At 45.1% G+C, this 17,458-nt stretch overlaps 1 protein-coding gene across 2 annotated transcripts in view; it reads right to left on the minus strand.

The window, feature by feature from the left end:
• Positions 1–10,825, minus strand: part of NIPSNAP1 (nipsnap homolog 1) — a 44,207-nt gene extending 33,382 nt beyond the window's left edge. For both annotated transcript variants that reach the window (XR_016306642.1, XM_089655451.1), the window contains exon 1: positions 10,679–10,825. Coding sequence is in view for 1 of the 2 variants with exons in the window: in XM_089655451.1 (XP_089511577.1) it covers positions 10,679–10,761 (83 nt within the window). In the remaining variant the exon portion in view is untranslated. The remainder of the gene's footprint in view (positions 1–10,678) is intronic.
• Between the last annotated feature and the right edge of the window lie 6,633 nt (positions 10,826–17,458).

Here is a 17,458-nt window from a genome sequence, read left to right on the forward strand (position 1 = left end):
GGCATGGGAGAAAGTCATGTGGTCAGATGAGACCAAAGTAGAACTTTTTGGTCTAAACTTCACTCATCGTGTTTGGAGGAAAAAGAAGAACACCATCCCTACTGTGAAGCATGGGGGTGGTAACATCATGCTTTGGGGGTGCTTTTCTGCGAGGGGGACAGAACGACTGCACTGTATTAAGGAGAGGATGAATGGGGCCATTTATTGTGGGATTTTGAGCAACAACCTCCTTCCCTCAGTCAGAGCACTGAAGATGGGTCGTGGCTGGGTCTCCCAACAAAACAACGACCCGAAGCACACAGCCAGGATAACCAAGGAGTGGCTCCGTAAGAAGCATATCAAGGTTCTGGAGTGGCCTAGCCAGTCTCCAGACCTAAATCCAATAGAACATCATTGGAGGGAGCTGAAACTCTGTGTTGCTCAGAGACAGCTCGAAACCTGACAGATCTAGAGGAGATCTGTGTGGAGGAGTGGGCCAAAATCCGTGTTGCAGTGTGTGCAAACCTGGTCAAGAACTACAGGAAACGTTTGACCTCTGTAATTGCAAACAAAGGCTTCTGTACCAAATATTAACACTGATTTTCTCAGGTGTTCAAATACTTATGTACTTATGTTCAGCAGTGCAAGACAAATAAATTCTTTAAAAATCATACAAATGTGATTGCCTTTTTTTTTTTTAAATTCTGTCTCTCAGAGTGGCAATGCACCTACAATGTGAATTTCAGACCACTCCATGATTTCTAAGTGGGAGAACTTGCAAAATCGCAGGGTGTTCAAATACTTCTATTCCTCACTGTGTGTATATATATATTTATTTAGCAGAGGACTAGTATCTCCTCCTGCCACTGGTTCCCTGCAGAAAAACTGGGAAAGAGTTGGGTCATGTGACAGCTGTATATCCATTAGAAAAAGTGTATTTGTTTAATTAAAATAAATTACAGTGCCATCATCCATATACAGAAAGAGATGGAATAATATAAATTAAATGGTGTGTGTTTAGTATCACTTTTACAATTTCTTCACCCTCACTCTGGGCAAGTTTGTAGACAAATGACTACAGGTGGAAAAGAAGGATGCAAGGTGGAGGAGTTATAAAAGTTGGGGTATTAGTTGCAGGTGAAGGGTTATTAGAGTTGGAGTTTTAGGAAGAGCAGATAGACTATGCTCTGTACGGGATGTCAAGTACGGAGCAGTAGCAATATGGCTGACTTTGATGAGCCCTGGCATGTCAAGATACAATACGGATTGTCTTTTCTAAATTATGTGTGTGAAACTGCTGAAACAATAGGTAGACGTAATACTGCAATACTCTGTGGAGTAAAGGACAGGTCTAGCAATCATACCCAAATTTCCTGAATTGTACAAATACCAACATGTTTTTCTCCACTATGCTCAGAAAACACTGCATAATATACTTCTAACCACAAAGATAGTCAACTACATCTGATTTCATTACAGAAAAAACTTTCAGTTCAGCTCATCACCAATTTTTGAGTCTGATATAGAGGCTGATATAAATTAAGCACCTCTAACATAAAAAAACCCCAAAAAACGTAACTGTCGCAAACGTGCGCAACAGACTGACGCAGACTCCATCTTGCGAAGGGTATCCATTTCTCCTTTCCCTACCCCTCCTTGAGAGGAGGTGTGTGTGTGTGTACTGTTTATGGGTCACTGGCTAGCCAAGGCATCTCCAGCTAGGTGCCGAGCTGTCTGTGAAAACGGTATCCTTTCTCACCTAGGAAGAGATAAGGCCAGCTTTCCCAAGAGAATTGGAGTCTCACTGACCAAAGTACCTGTGTAATTTTACACCTCGTAACAAGATAACAGAGCCTTCCCAAGAGTTGAAAGGGACTCTGAGCTAATAACCTAGCTCAGCGTAGGTGACAGAAATAGATGAACACTTCTCAAATCCATTTTTTCCCCTATGTCTCATAGCTTGGAATATGACAGACTTACATAAAAACCGGACACCTTGTCAGATGGCCAGTGAGCAGGTGAACAGTTTGATGGGTCACTCGCTTATCTCGGACCATCAGAGAAGCCGAAACATAGAACTCGTGAACCGTGCACTATATAATTTCATAATTCATATCTAAATAATCCTCAGACTTGACTGCATAATAATATACGGCTGGACTGTCGCTTGTGCAGATGGAAAGTTATGGACCAGAATATGAATTATGACAGATGTGGGCTCCAGTTTAGGGTTCCGCCTGACGATCCCTCCCTAAACAGGGGATTGGTCTTTTACTTCAGAACCACCCCCTGCTGGGAAACTTTAAAACAGGCTGTAAAACCTAAGAGTAGGAGAGTTGAAGAATTTTCCCATCTTTACCATCGTAACATAGGGAGATCAAAAAGCACCCTTCTGCTCAGAAACATGATCTGCTTACACCCAAGGCTTAATGGCAAGTACCTTAACCCTTTAACCTCTCTCCGTTATCTCTTTGCTGTGCTGTTATGCTCTGTGTAATATATATATATGTCTTAGTTACATCTTTTTTCTGTAAATATTTTTATTGCACCTGTTTGACCCTTTTTGTAATAAATCTCTCTTTCTGAAAGCGTTGAACTGTTTCTATAACTCTTAATTGCAATTTACGAATCCCTGCCTTTGAAGAGACGCTACTGTTTGTTTTAACCCTCTGTATAACAGGCCTGTATTATGACCGGGTTATGCAGTTGATTATATCAACCATTATAGCGTTATAGCTGAACGTCGAGTTTCCTCTTTCTCTGATTAAAAAGGAGGTGGTGGCAGTGTGAATGGTTAATTGCCTAATTAACCTGACCCACTAACAATCGATCCAGGCTGCTGGCACGTCGATCTGTATCCATTAGCTGGAAAATCGTTGTGCAGGGTGCAGCTGGGTGTGGCATTGTTACGCACGTCACATCGTGGTTTTAGGTCGGCTAGCCCTTCGGTCACGAGTTTTGGTGAGAAGGTCTGGGATCTAATGCCGTGATCGTGACATATTAGACGTCGCGATCGTGGGATTGTCGCATGTCGGTGGCGGCGATCTTGCGATCGTGACAGTAACTATAGTAACCTGCTGGATTTCCATTTTCTATTCAAAATGCTAATTTCAATTCCTTGTGCTTACAGAACTATGGAATTCCTGCGCCTCTTACATTAGGCAAAATATGGCAAAGAAAGTAGAGGATCTGTCACACCCAGAGAGGGATACTTTCAAGTCACAGAGATGTATTTGAATGTCATATTTAAAGGCTAAATTCACCTTTAAGAAAAAAAACATTGCACATTTTTTGCGTCAAAGAAAAATGTGCATTTATTATTTTATTCTGATGAACCTGCAGAGCATTGCACCCAGGATCAGTAGATCATGGGTGCAATGTAAGACTCCTGCACATACCTCCATACATGGAGACAGTTACAAAGCTGGAAGAAATGTCAATGAACTTTGAGGGCGATCATCAATGTAATTCATTGAAAACTACAAGCTGTCTTCCATGGTGGCAGACAGGATTTGTAGTTCATTCATTCACAGATGGCTGTGAATGAATGACATGGCTGTGTGGGTGGAGCCCTGCACAGTCCAGCCAGTTTTGAAAGGTGACAGCAGGTGCTGGGAGAGGATCCCTGTCCACCATCACGGGGGGGGGGGGGGGATTGGCAGTGCAGAGGATGCAGATCTAGAGCATGTTACACTCTAAATATGCTTACTGTGGTGGCACACCAAAAAGAGAAAGAGCCAGGAGCGCTGGTGGGAAACCCAAAAAGAGGAAGATTGGGGCCACTCTGTGCAGGTATTGGAACTGGGTCATACCAGTTGTTAATTTAGGTACTTACCCTGCTTGCATTTAGAAAACATCAAATGACACATTAAAAAAGGAGAAGTACAGCCAACGTTGGCTGACTTCACTTAGCTGTTCCATGCTGGGGAAATATTCAGAATTAAAGTCGGAATCCACCCCAAAGCCTAGAGCGGCACCTGGCTCAGCCTCTCAATGAGCCACTGAGAGCCTGAGCCTGAGCCAGCCACTCCCTCCCCATCCACATCCCAGCACTCTAGTAAGCGCAGGGAGGAGGGGGGACAGTGCAGACAGCGGTTGCTCACAGCGGCTGTGAAAACTCAGCAATCAGCAGTCATGTGATCACTGAGTTTTCACCGTTTGAGCCCGTGCGGGACCAAGGCTGCATCCACCTAGGTAAGTAGAATTAAAAAAAATCCTATACTTTTTTAAAGCTTAAGCGTAGCCAAAATAAAGAAACGAAAAATCAGCACAGGGGGCGTAACATACAGTCAGTAGGATGGGTCCCTTATGACAGTGCCTTTGTTAGTAGAAATCCTCCTCCATCAATGCCCACCCAGCTGCTGTAATCTTCCAGTGCAGCAGGGATAGTACAACTAAGGGACTATTTTAGACACTCATCATGGAAGTCTGAATAAGCCCATTCTTTCTGCCCAGCTCCGCCATACAGAGAAGCCGTGCTACAGCTTTTATGAATGAAACATGATCTATGAATTGAGGACAGGCGGGTGACTGAAACATCTCCCCCTCTATTCACAGAACCTGTTTCATTCATGTACTACAGCTTTGATGAATGAAGCATCTGTGTGGAAAGGGTGGGCCCAGTCGGGCTCTCTTGATGACAAGCCACTTAGTTGTATTAGGGTGGCAGGGGTGGGGGACACATTGATTTAACCACTTCTGGAAAACAATACGTAATTATACAACAGTGGTTCGCAAGCATATACCGGGCAGATAATGTAGCGGTGATTGTTTATTCTTTCCCCTACCATATTGTCTTTTCCAGAACCATTGAGCAGCTGACAGATCACAAAGAAAGAAAGTTTATAACCCATGATATTGGGAAAGCTGTTGTTGATCTAACTTGGGAGCTGGTCAATAAGTAGAGGTATTTTTTTAAATTAACTTACCCTTTAACACATCAATACCTTTTTTTTTTTTTTTTTTTAAATTAAAGTGGTGTAAGTTCCTACATGTAACCTGGTGTCAGTCACTTGCAATCCTTGTAGAGCAGAGCTCAGGCAGTTAAAGGGGAGAAGCTGCACAAGAAGTCAATCAGTTGTATTGCAGTGCTTTTGTGCTAAAAGGAACAGGCTTAAAAAAGGAGCAGAGTGACAGAGATGAGCCCATCAGAATGCTGCTTCTCTTTTCACTGTCCAGTCACATGGTGCAGCTTATCGCAGGGTTATCCACAAAAAGAGAAAAAAAATTCACACCTAGCAAATCCAGCAGTGTTCTCCATTTGTCTGCTGCAACAATTCTGGTTCCACGCCGCCATCTTCCTTTCTCATATCATTGGAAACTGGCTGTCTTTTCCTGCAGCTGACCCCCCAACAATTTTTTAAAACACAGCCACCCTGCTTTTTTATGGCTGCCTGTAAGAACTAGGAAGAAGTGAACAGCTCACTGATGTCGTCGCCCCTAGGGAAGGACTGATGGTGGGGTATGGTGGAACTTTGGAAGTGTAGGGCAGCTCCCTTGTATGCGTTTCATCTTTGTATTTAGCTGTTTGTATTGAATACAGCTTTAATTTTTAGGCAGTTTGGGAAATATTAGACCCAGTGTCAGATTCTGACTATAGGTCTGCTTCAACAAGTAATTTGTGCTAATTTACCTATATCTGTTCCATTAATAACATCCCACACCTCTCCCATGTCCTATTTAGTGATATCACCACAGACATCTGCGTATATGTGTGTCTAAATACTTTATTCAACATGCAACACTGCTCATCAGCAAAGGGATTTGAACCCAATGGAATATCTGTGTTGTGAAATTTTAGTTAAGAATGCTCCGTACTCCTACATTAGCATTGAAAAATTGCAATACTGCGTGGTCTGACATTCCCAGCAAAGTGCTGACGCAACTAACTTTATAAATAAAGTTAAACTGATACTAAACGCTGGTTATTTAAAAAAATATATATATTCAAGCATTTGTTCTCAACTCAAACTTCTATTGCTCTCAGCCTCCTCCAAATTTTCAAACTCTTTTTTCTTGTTAACTTCCTGTTAAGTTGGCCATACATAATACAATTTTCTTATTTAATTTCCTTTAGATTTACCTTTAACTATGAAGTACAAGGGCCTGCCTGACTGCATATAAATTGAAAGTGTTTAGGTCTGACCTCATATTACATGGTTCTGGTAAATCTAAAGGAAAATTGTATAATGTAGGGTCAGCCTCAGAGGGTGGCTACATTCATTCTGTATGCTCCCATTCTATATATGAAATATGGGCAGCACAGTGGCTAAATGGTTAGCACTTCCACCTGGCAGTACTAGGGTCGTTGTTTCTAATCCCTACCACAGCACCACCTGCCTGGACTTTGCATGTTCTCCCTTTGCCTGCGTTGGCTTCCTCCGGGTACTCCGGTTTCCTCCCACACTCCAAAGACATGCTGGTAGGTTAACTGGATCCTGTCTAAATTGTCCCTAGTATGTGTATGTATGAATGTAAGTTAGGGACCTTAGATTGTACACCCATTGAGGGTTAGAGACTGATGTGAATGTACAATATATATGCAAGGCGCTGTGTAAATTGACGACGCTACCTGAAATAAATAAATGTAGACTCTCTTGCTTGCTCCTGAAATGGAGTGTGTATTATGGGATTTGTAATTTACAAAGAGCAGTGTACATAACCACATCTAAGGTGCACTGCTTGTTCCAAACAAACAGAAGTGAGGGGGAAAAGGAGAGTTTTGGGAGCTCACAGAGGTTATAATAACACGTTATACTAACCTGCTCTGTGCAGTGGTTTTGCACAGAACAGCCCCCCTGTAGGCTCTCCTGGCCCCTCCCTCCTGCGAAGTGCTCCCAGAGCAAGCAGCTTGCTATGATGATACCCAAGCAGACTTGCTCCCAAATCACTGCTCTGCATGTACATTTACTGTACACACAGAGCCATGGCTTGGCCCTGCACCCTCTCTCCTCAGTGGCTCACTGGCTGTGATTAACAGCAGGGGGAGCCAATGGCTCCTGCTGCTGTCTCAGCCAATGCGGAGGGAGAGTCCCTGGACAGCCAAGGCTGTGCACACTGCTGGACTGTGATGGGGCTCAAGTAAGTATTGGGGGGGGGGGGGGGGCTGCTGCACACAGAAAAAAAATAAACAAAAAAGACCAAACCACTATATATACACCCCAATTTTTTTGTAAAATATAAAAGAAGATGTTACGCCGAGTAAATAGATACCCAACATGTCATGCTTTAAAATCACGCACACTCGTGGAATGGCGCCAAACTACGGTATTTAAAAATATCCATTGGTGATGCTTTCAAATTTTCTACAGGTTACCATTGTAAAGTTACAGAGGAGGTCTAGTGCTAGAATTATTGCTCTTGCTCTGATGTTCATGGCGATACCTCACGTCGTTTGAACACTGTTTACATATGTGGGCATGGTCTACGTATGCGTTCACCACTGCATGCGAGCATGGGGGCACTTTAAACTTTTTTTAAATTACTTTTTTTTTTTTTTTTTTTTTTTTTACACTGCCGTTTAAAAAAAAAATGTATTCACTTTTATTTCTATCACAAGGAATGCATGCATCCCTTGTGATAGAAATAATAAAAGACAGGTTTTCTTTATGGAGAGATATGAGGTCAATAAGTCCGCACAGCTCTCCTCTACAATGTAAAGCATTAGATCAAAAAATGCATTGATCTAGTGCTTTAAAAAGAAAAAAAAAAAGAAGAAAAAAAAGCCTTGTTTACAAGGCTCCGGGACCGAAAGTGACGTCGCTCTGATCCTCCAAGAGCATAGAGATGAGTGGAGGCTGTCTTTCCTTCACTTATCTCTATGCCCAGTGCCGGGACCGTTCGGTGTTTTCCTAGGTAAGGCTGAGAACTACCAAGTGGCCGCGGGTGGCGGGTGCTTGTGGCGACAGCGGCGGCGAGGGGGGCAGGGTTATTTTCGGCACCTGTATCTGTGCTTATTTTCATATCAGTCAATGGCCAATAGGGGTGTTCTCGGCTGAAACGTTTCGGCAACCGAAATTTCGGTGCATCCCTAATAGAATGCACAAAGGTAAAAAAGCTTGAGGCTTTAGAATAACTTTAAAGTGGAATGGCACTGCATCTGAGCACCACAAACTAAAAATTCTATTCAATTAATTGTTAATATTCAAAGCAAATTCACCCATCCATTCACATCTTCATGCTTTATTTTGCTCAAAAATATTTGTGAAAAACAGCCCCTAGCATTTCTGGCAGAGGCCATCTTGAGTAAGGGCAGATGATTCATGTAGCATTTACTTCCTGGAATCCATCTGCCCCTAGCTCAGTCATTGACTGAGCTGAGAACCCTCCTTCCCACCCTGAAGACTGCTGGGATGTATGACATTTGCTTAGCCATGAAAACCAGGAGGTAACTGAAAGCGGAGTTCCACACAAAAGTGGATGCTCCGCTTGTTTGCCTCCACTCCACTGCTATATTTGGCACTGTTTTTTTTTTTTTTTGGGGGGGGGGGGAGCGCCCTTCCTGGAATGCGCATTGCGCATGCCTGCAGGGCCGCAATGTGGAGAGATCTGTCACCGGCCAATGACAGATCTGTGTACCGGCCCCCAAGCCAGTACCATGTGACCTGCTGTGAGCAATCACAGCAGGTCACATGACAGTTGTATGCAATGGATGCCTTCCTTTCATACCATCCATTGTATACAAGTGTGTCTAGCTATGAATGGTCACAGCGATCACATGCACAGGCTGGGCCAATCACAGCCCATCTGTGTCATGTGATTAGCCATGGTCAATCACAGCTAATCACAACAAAAAAAAAACTGAATGAATGTCATTCAGTTAAATGCTTGCTTATAGCAAAGAAATACTTTGCTATAATCAAATTCAGTAAAAAAAAAAAAAAAAAAAAAAAAAACACTGGTCACTTCCCCAAAGTAGTACAATGTTACTATGGTAAAAAAAACATTTCACAATTTCTTTTTTTTTTTACATACTGTCACCAGTCAGTGTCCCTGATCACAACCAGTTATATGACACTGTACTGCACTGCACTGGTGACAGTATGTAAACATTTTTTTCAATTTCTTCATGTTCCAAAAAATTACAAAAAAATTACAACTTCAAAAAACTCGCCATGCCTTTTATGAAGTACGTCGGACTGTCTACTTTGCAAAAAGGGGTCATTTGGGGGATATCTGTACTGTTCTGACATTCTTGGACCTCAAGAAATTAGATTGGCTGTCAGTACTTCAGGACTGATCAATTTTCAGATATATCCCTAAAGCAAGCCATAGATGGGTCATTTATTGGCCGAATTTTCATCCGCACAAAAAAATTGGCTGATAATCATGTCGTTAGTGGGGCCAGCCTGTCGGCCGTTTTTCGTGGATCTCCTCATTTATTTTTATCGCTCATGCTGGAAAATCCACAAAAAAATGTCCGTTTTTCGTTGACATGAGTGGCAGCATTGGCAACGGGGCCGACCGATTTTTCGTTTATCGGCTGAAAATTCAATCGATAAATGGCCCGTCTATGGCCTGCCATAGTTTGTGAACTCTATAACTTTCCTACAGACTAAATAATAAATACTCATTTGGGTTATTTTCACCAAAGAAAAGTAGCAGAATACATCTTCGCCTAAAGTTATGAAGAACAATAATTTATTTGCAAACTTTTATAACAGAAACAAAGAAAATGTGTTTTTTTTTTCAAAATGTTTGGTCTTTTTTTTGTAAATTTAGCAAAAAATAAAACCCCCAGTGGTGATTAAATACCACCATAAGAAAGCTCTAGTTGTGTGAACAAAATGATAAAATTGTAGTTTGGGTACAATGTTGCATGACCGCGCAATTATTATTCAAAGTGTGGGAGCACTGAAACCTGAAAATTGGCCTGGGCAGGAAGGGGTTAAAAGTGCCCGGTATGGAAGAGGTTAAAGGGTACATTGACTGAAAAAAAAAAAAAGTTGAGAAACACGGGTAGAGATTATTTTTGGAAAACAGACATTGTTAAACATTACTGTAAAAAAAATAATTTATATATATATATATATCTTAATTATGTTTGCTTAAATTTCAACTTTCACAATATGGCTTCAGTAGAAAAAAAAAGCTGAATTTAGAAGAAAATGTTAATTTTTTTTGAAAGTGGGACAAACAACACTATAAAGAGGTTCCTGTTTTTTCGTGCTGCGTGGTGAAAGGTTAATCGGTCTTGTTCCATGAGACAAACACAACCTTTACCCCCCTCAAGCCTCAGGCACCGCAGTCCTGAGAGGGGACAGGTTAGAGCAACGTGACGATCTGCACAAACAGGTGGAACAAACCAGCGCACTAACAGATTGGGTTACATGGCAAATATGTAAAATAAAGGGAAAAGGAACAAAAATAAATTAAAAAAGTAAACAATCACACAAAAATAGAGCATATGTTATAGTTATATATATATATACATACATACATACATACATTTACATATACACAAAATGGACTTTTTGAGAATAAAAACGAAGCCTATGATGTGCATATGAAAAAAGTTTGTATAAACATACAGTACACATGGTCCTGTGTTGATCCATTGCAGGTGACAAGCCTCCTGATAATGAATACACCCCCCTTCCACACATTGCAATACAGTCCTGTGCACCCCTATAGCAGGGGGTGGCAATGAACTCTCTCCCCTAGGATGATATTGGGATAATATTCTGCAGTCCCCTCTTACCAGCACGTCCCTTGGGTCATACATCCTCCTCTCAGACCAGGACATTGTCGCAGAGCCGGAATCAGAGACACTCTTGTCAGCATGTTTCCAGTGTCACATGAAAGATGGGATCTCAGGTGGATGACAGTACGTGCGCGCCCCCGCCGCCTCGCGCCTGTGCACAGTTTTACAAGCGCGCCCCACGTGCGGTGGTTTGGTGTGTGTGGAGAGGGATGCTGACTGGAGACTTTTTTTATGATTGGAAATAGAAGGTCCTGATTTGGGCTGGAACTATTTCCTTCAAACGTGCAGTCAGGGTTAATATTTTTCCAGTTCTTGTTTGGAATTGCGTTTCTGTGGAGAAGCTGTTGAAGAATGCATAAAACAAATGAAAATTGACTTTGACGCTTTCCGAATACAAGTATATGTTCCAGTATGTGTCCAATCCTAGCACTTTTGTGCACCTGGTAGGCACAGGTTCTATGTACAGCCCCACTGCCTGCAGCCTGTCAATGTCTAATGCAGACCATAGATGGTTCGTTTATTGGCCAATTTTTTGTCTGAAAGAATAATCGTCTGATTTTCGCATAGTTAGTGGGGCAATGTCATCGGCCGATTTTTGTGGTTCCTCCTCATTTCTTTTATCGGTCATGCTGGAAAATTTGCAAAAAACGGCAGATTTTCGCGATCATTGGTGGCAACAGAACGACCGATGTTTAGTTTTTCGGCCAAAAAAATCGGCCGATAAACGAACCGTCTATGGCCTGCATAAGCACACTGAACCTCCCGGGTGCAAGAAAGCACCAGGGCTTGACCCATAGGGTAAAGGTACCTCCTGGGTACAAGAAAACACCAGGGCTTGACGCATAGGGTAAAGGTATCTCCCGAGTGCAAGAAAGTACCAGGGTTTAACGCATAGCGTACAGGTACCTCCCGGGTGCAAGAAAATACCAGGGCTTGATGCATACAGTACAGGTGCAAGAAAGCACCAGGGCTTGACACATAGCATACAGGTACCTCCAGGTGCAAGAAAACACCAGGGCTTGACGCATAGGGTACAGGTACTTCCCGAGTGCAATAAAGCACCAGGGCTTGATGCCTAGGGGACAGGTACCTCCCCGGTGCAAGAAAACACCAGTGCTTGACGCATAGGGTAAAGGCATACAGTACAGGTGCAAGAAAGCACCAGGGCTTAACATAGCGTACAGGTACCTCCCGGGTGCAAGAAAATACCAGGGCTTGACGCATACAGTACAGACACCTCCCGGGTGCAAGAAGGCACCAGGGCTTGACACATAGCATACAGGTACCTCCAGGTGCAAGAAAGTACCAGGGCTTGACGCATAGCATACAGGTACCTCTCGGGTACAAGCAAGCACCAGGACTTGATGCATGCGTGCAGGTACCTCCCAGGTAAGAAAACACCAGGGCTTGACGCATACGGTACAGGTACCTCCCAGGTGCAAGAAAGCACCAGGGCTTGACAGATAACATACAGGTACTTCCCAGGTGCAAGAAAGTACCAGGGCTTGACGCATGCGGTACAGGTACCTCTCTGATGCAAGAAAGCACCAGGGCTTGACGCATATGGTACAGGTACCTCTCAGGTGCAAGAAAGCATCAGGGCTTGACGCATAGGGTACAGGTACTTCCCGGGTGCAAGAAAGCACCAGGGCTTGACGCATAGGGTACAGGTACCTCCCCATTGCAAGAAAACACCAGTTATTGACACATAGGGTACAGGTATCTCCCGGGTGCAAGAAAGTACCACGGCTTAACGCATAGCGTATAGGTACCTCCGGGGTGCAAGAAAGCACCAGGGTTTGACCCATAGGGTACGGGTACCTCCTGGGTGCAAGAAAGCACCAGGGCTTCACCCGTAGGGCACGGGTACCTCCTGGGTGCAAGAAAGCACCAGGGCTTGACCCATAGGGTACGGGTACCTCCCGGATGCAAAAAAGCACCAGGGCTTGATCTGTAGGGTACGGTACCTCCCGGGTGCAAGCAAGCACCAGGGCTTGACCCGTAGGGTCCGGGTACCTCCGGGTGCAAGCAAGCACCAAGGCTTGACCCGTAGGGTACAGGTACCTCCCAGGCGCAAAAAAGCACCAGAACTTGAAGCATAGCGTACAGGTACCTCCGGGTGCAAGAACACACTAGGACTTGAAGCATAGTGTTTAGGTACCTCCAGGATGCTAAAAAGCACCAGAACTTGACACACAGCATACAGGTACCTCCTGGGTGCAAGAAAGCACCAGGACTTGATGCATACCGTGTAGGTACTGTGACGGGCGCAGCGTCAGACCCCTGACCTTCTCACCAAAGGACTAGCCAATCTAACACCGCGATGTCACGTGCGTAACAATGCCACGCCCAGCTGCACCCTGCACAACGATTTTCCAGCTAATTGGACCACAATCGATGTACCTGCAGCCTGGGAGAGTTTGTTACTGGGTCAGGTTAATTACGCAATTAACCCTTCACACTGTCACTACCTCCTTTTTGTACAGAGAAAGAGGGAACTCCAGCAATACACTAGGATGATTGGTTAATCGTCGGTATGCCGCTATCTCCGCAGACAGGTTATACAGAGGGTTAAACACTCATAGTAGCGCTCTTCAGCGGCAGGGACTCGTAAGTTACATTAAAGAGCTAAAGAAACAGTTCAACACTTTCAGAAAGTAAGATTTATTACTAAAAGGTCAAAAGGGTGCAGTAAAAATATTTACAGGAAAAGATGTAACCAATATAGATATATATATATAAATATACAGAGAAACACAGCACAGCAAAAAGGTAACAGAAAGAAGTTTAGGTAGATAAGTAATTGCCAAAACGCCTTGGGTTAAGCAGTTTCAAGTCTTATGAGCTCCAGGATGATTTTCTTTGTATCGACTGCGAGTTTCATTGTTTTCATGGCTGCAGACTCTGCAGTGATGTTAAACGCAGGGCAGATCTCTCGTTCTCTCACTACACACAAAGCATAACAGCTTATTTCTACCCAAAGTCAACGGGGTGTCTCTTACAACAGAACCCAATTGCCTTATTTGGTAAAAGGATTGTATAAAGGCGGGGAACTTAGCAACGTACACTGAACGCATTCCTGAGGGAGGGGGGAAATGAGGGAATAACATGAAGGATTCTTAACAAAATAAGGATCGTGTCTGGCTCTGGTGTGCACGATTGTTACACCTCTCCCCTCAGGTGGTTGCCTAGGAGTTTAAGAGAAATACCAAAATGCAGAAGTTTGGAGCAAAATGGAGAACCGCACCTCTCCCTGTGTGCATGATTGTTACAGGTACCTCCCAGGTAATTAAGTACCAGGGCTTGATACATACGGTACAGGTACCTTCCAGGTGCAAGAAAGCACCAGGGCTTGACACATAGCGTATAGGTACCTCTCAGGTGCAAGAAAGCACCAGGGCTTGACGCATAGCGTACAGGTACCTCCCAGGTGCAAAAAAGCACCAAAAGTTGACGCATAGTGTACAGGTACCTCCAGGTGCAAGAAAGCACCAGGGCTTGATGCAGAGCATAGAGGTACCTCCGGGTGCAAGAAAATACAAGGGCTTGACTCGTAGGGTACGGGTACCTTCTGGGTGCAAGAAAGCACCAGAGCTTGACTCGTAGGGTACGGGTACCTCTCGAGTGCAAGAAAGCACCAGGGCTTAACGCGTACAGTACGGGTACCTCCCGGGTGCAAGAAAGCACCAGGGCTTGACGCATAGGGTACAGGTACTTCCCGGGTGCAATAAAGCACCAGGGCTTGACACATAGGGTACGGGTATCTGCCAGATGCAAGCAAGCACCAGGGCTTGACCCGTAGGGTATGGGTACCTTCCGGGTGCAAGCAAGCACCAGGGCTTGACCCGTAGGGTACGGATACCTCCCGGGTGCAAGAAAGCACCAGGGCTTGACAGATAGCATACAGGTACTTCCCAGGTGCAAGAAAGTACCAGGGCTTGACGCAGAGCATAGAGGTACCTCCGGGTGCAAGAAAGCACCAGGGCTTGACTAGTAGGGTACGGGTACCTCCCGAGTGCAAGAAAGCACCAGGGCTTAACACGTACGGTACGGGTACCTCCCAGGTGCAAAAAAGCACCAGGGCTTGACCCGTAGGGTACGAGTACCTCCCGGGTGTAAGAAAGCACCAGGGCTTGACGCATAAGGTACAGGTACCTCCTGGGTGCAATAAAGCACCAGGGCTTGACACATAAGGGACAGATACCTCCCGGGTGCAATAAAGTACCAGGGCTTGACGCATAGGGTACGGGTACCTCCCGGGTGCAAAAAAACACCAGGGCTTGACACATAGGGTATGGGTACCTCGCGGGTGCAAGCAAGCACCATGGCTTGACCCGTAGGGTACGGATACCTCCCGGGTGCAAGAAAGCACCAGGGCTTGACAGATAGCATACAGGTACTTCCCAGGTGCAAGAAAGTACCAGGGCTTGACGCATACGGTACAGGTACCTCTCTGATGCAAGAAAGCACCAGGGCTTGACACATAGGGTACGGCTACCTTTCGGGTGCAAGAAAACACCAGGGCTTGACCCATAGGGTACGGGTACCTCCCGGGTGCAAGAAAGCACCAGGTCTTGACCCATAGGGTACGGGTACCTACCGGGTTCAAGAACGCACCAGGGCTTGACCCATAGGGTATGGGTACCTCCCGGGTGCAAGAAAGCACCAGGGCTTGACCCATAGGGTACGGGTACCTCCCGGGTGCAAGAAAACACCAGGGCTTGACACATAGGGTACGGGTACCTCCTGGGTGCAAGCAAGCACCATGGCTTGACCCGTAGGGTACGGATACCTCCCGGGTGCAAGAAAGCACCAGGGCTTGACAGATAACATACAGGTACTTCCCAGGTGCAAGAAAGTACCAGGGCTTGACGCATACGGTACTGGTACCTCTCTGATGCAAGAAAGCACCAGGGCTTGACACATAGGGTACAGCTACCTCTCGGGTGCAAGAAAACACCAGGGCTTGACCCATAGGGTACGGGTACCTCCCGGGTGCAAGAAAGCACCAGGGCTTGACCCATAGGGTACGGGTACCTACCGGGTTCAAGAATGCACCAGGGCTTGACCCATAGGGTATGGGTACCTCCCGGGTGCAAGAAAGCACCAGGGCTTGACCCATAGGGTACGGGTACCTCCCGGGTGCAAGAAAACACCAGGGCTTGACACATAGGGTACGGGTACCTCCCGGGTGCAAGCAAGCACCATGGCTTGACCCGTAGGGTACGGATACCTCCCGGGTGCAAGAAAGCACCAGGGCTTGACAGATAACATACAGGTACTTCCCAGGTGCAAGAAAGTACCAGGGCTTGACGCATACGGTACAGGTACCTCTCTGATGCAAGAAAGCACCAGGGCTTGACACATAGGGTACAGCTACCTCTCGGGTGCAAGAAAACACCAGGGCTTGACCCATAGGGTACGGGTACCTCCCGGGTGCAAGAAAGCACCAGGGCTTGACCCATAGGGTACGGGTACCTCCCGGGTGCAAGAACGCACCAGGGCTTGACCCATAGGGTATGGGTACCTCCCGGGTGAAAGAAAGCACCAGGGCTTGACCCATAGGGTACAGGTACCTCCCGGGTGCAAGAAAGCACCAAGGCATGACGCACAGGGGCTAAACACCCAATGTGCATGTAGGTGGGGTGCAACATGGTGTGGTGGCAATAGCACACGCAGTCCTACCCGGAAATAGAAATCACATATATATATATACGTGATTTTGCACAGCTCTTCCGCCCTGTAGCAATACTTCTGCTACAGGGCGGTCAGGAAGCGGATAAGAACTGAGACATTGAGGTCTTCCATAGTTGTGAGAAATGGTGTCCTGCAGGTGTGCAGCAACTATCTTCCTTATGTTCCTTGATGGTGTGCCTGTGCAAGTTCATCCTTGTTTGTAACTTCTGTCCTGTTTCACCAACATAAGATCCTTTGCTACAGTTATTGCACTGGATAAGGTACACAATATCGCTGGAGGGGCAGCTGTATGATACAGTGATGTTAGAGGTTTCTTTTGTGTGTGTGACACTTTTTGATGGATTGATTGATTGCAGTTTGAATCTTTTTTATTACAGGGTTTGCTTCCATTATATGTGATTTCATGGTCAGATCAACAGGAAACCTCATTCGGATACCACATAGGTGAGGTATCACCGCAAATGTCAGAGTGAGAGCAATAATTCTAGCACCAGACCTCCTGTGCAACTCTAAACCTGTAACCTGTAAAGTGTCACCTATGGAGATTATTAGATACTGTAGTTTGGTGCAACAACCATTTTATTCTCCAGGGTCTCTGCTTAAAAAAATATATAATGTTTGGGAGTTCTAAGTAATTTCCTAGAAAAAAATACAAATTTTTCTGTGTATGAGAGAAATGTCAGAATTGGCCCAGACGGGAACTAGGTAAGGTGAGTTACCATGCGGCTATAAATGCTGAAATATGTCCCTGGCTCTCATTAGAAATGAATCTCCCTGGCCCCCAGCTCTGACTTTACCCTCTTTCTTTTTTTTACAAGCAGCCGCAGCTACCAGTAAATGAGCAGAGCTAAGAGAAATGACAAGTTCCAGCACAGCAGAAGAATGTTTCTTTCTCTGACAGCTGATTGGAGGGAAGAGACATACACTCCTTCACACAGCTCACAGGAACAGAGCTGAGGCTGTCAATCTGCTGGAGGTCCCTCCACTGTCACCATTTTTCTCTTGGTGTCATGAAAATGTGTTAGAAGTGATTCATGCTGATAGCAAGCCAACAGACAGAAATGTCATTTAGTGCTCCTA

This window comes from Staurois parvus, unplaced genomic scaffold (assembly GCF_062004578.1).
Source record: "Staurois parvus isolate SC_StPar_1 unplaced genomic scaffold, SC_StPar_1.0 ptg000840l, whole genome shotgun sequence".
Classification (NCBI taxonomy): Eukaryota; Metazoa; Chordata; class Amphibia; order Anura; family Ranidae; genus Staurois; species Staurois parvus.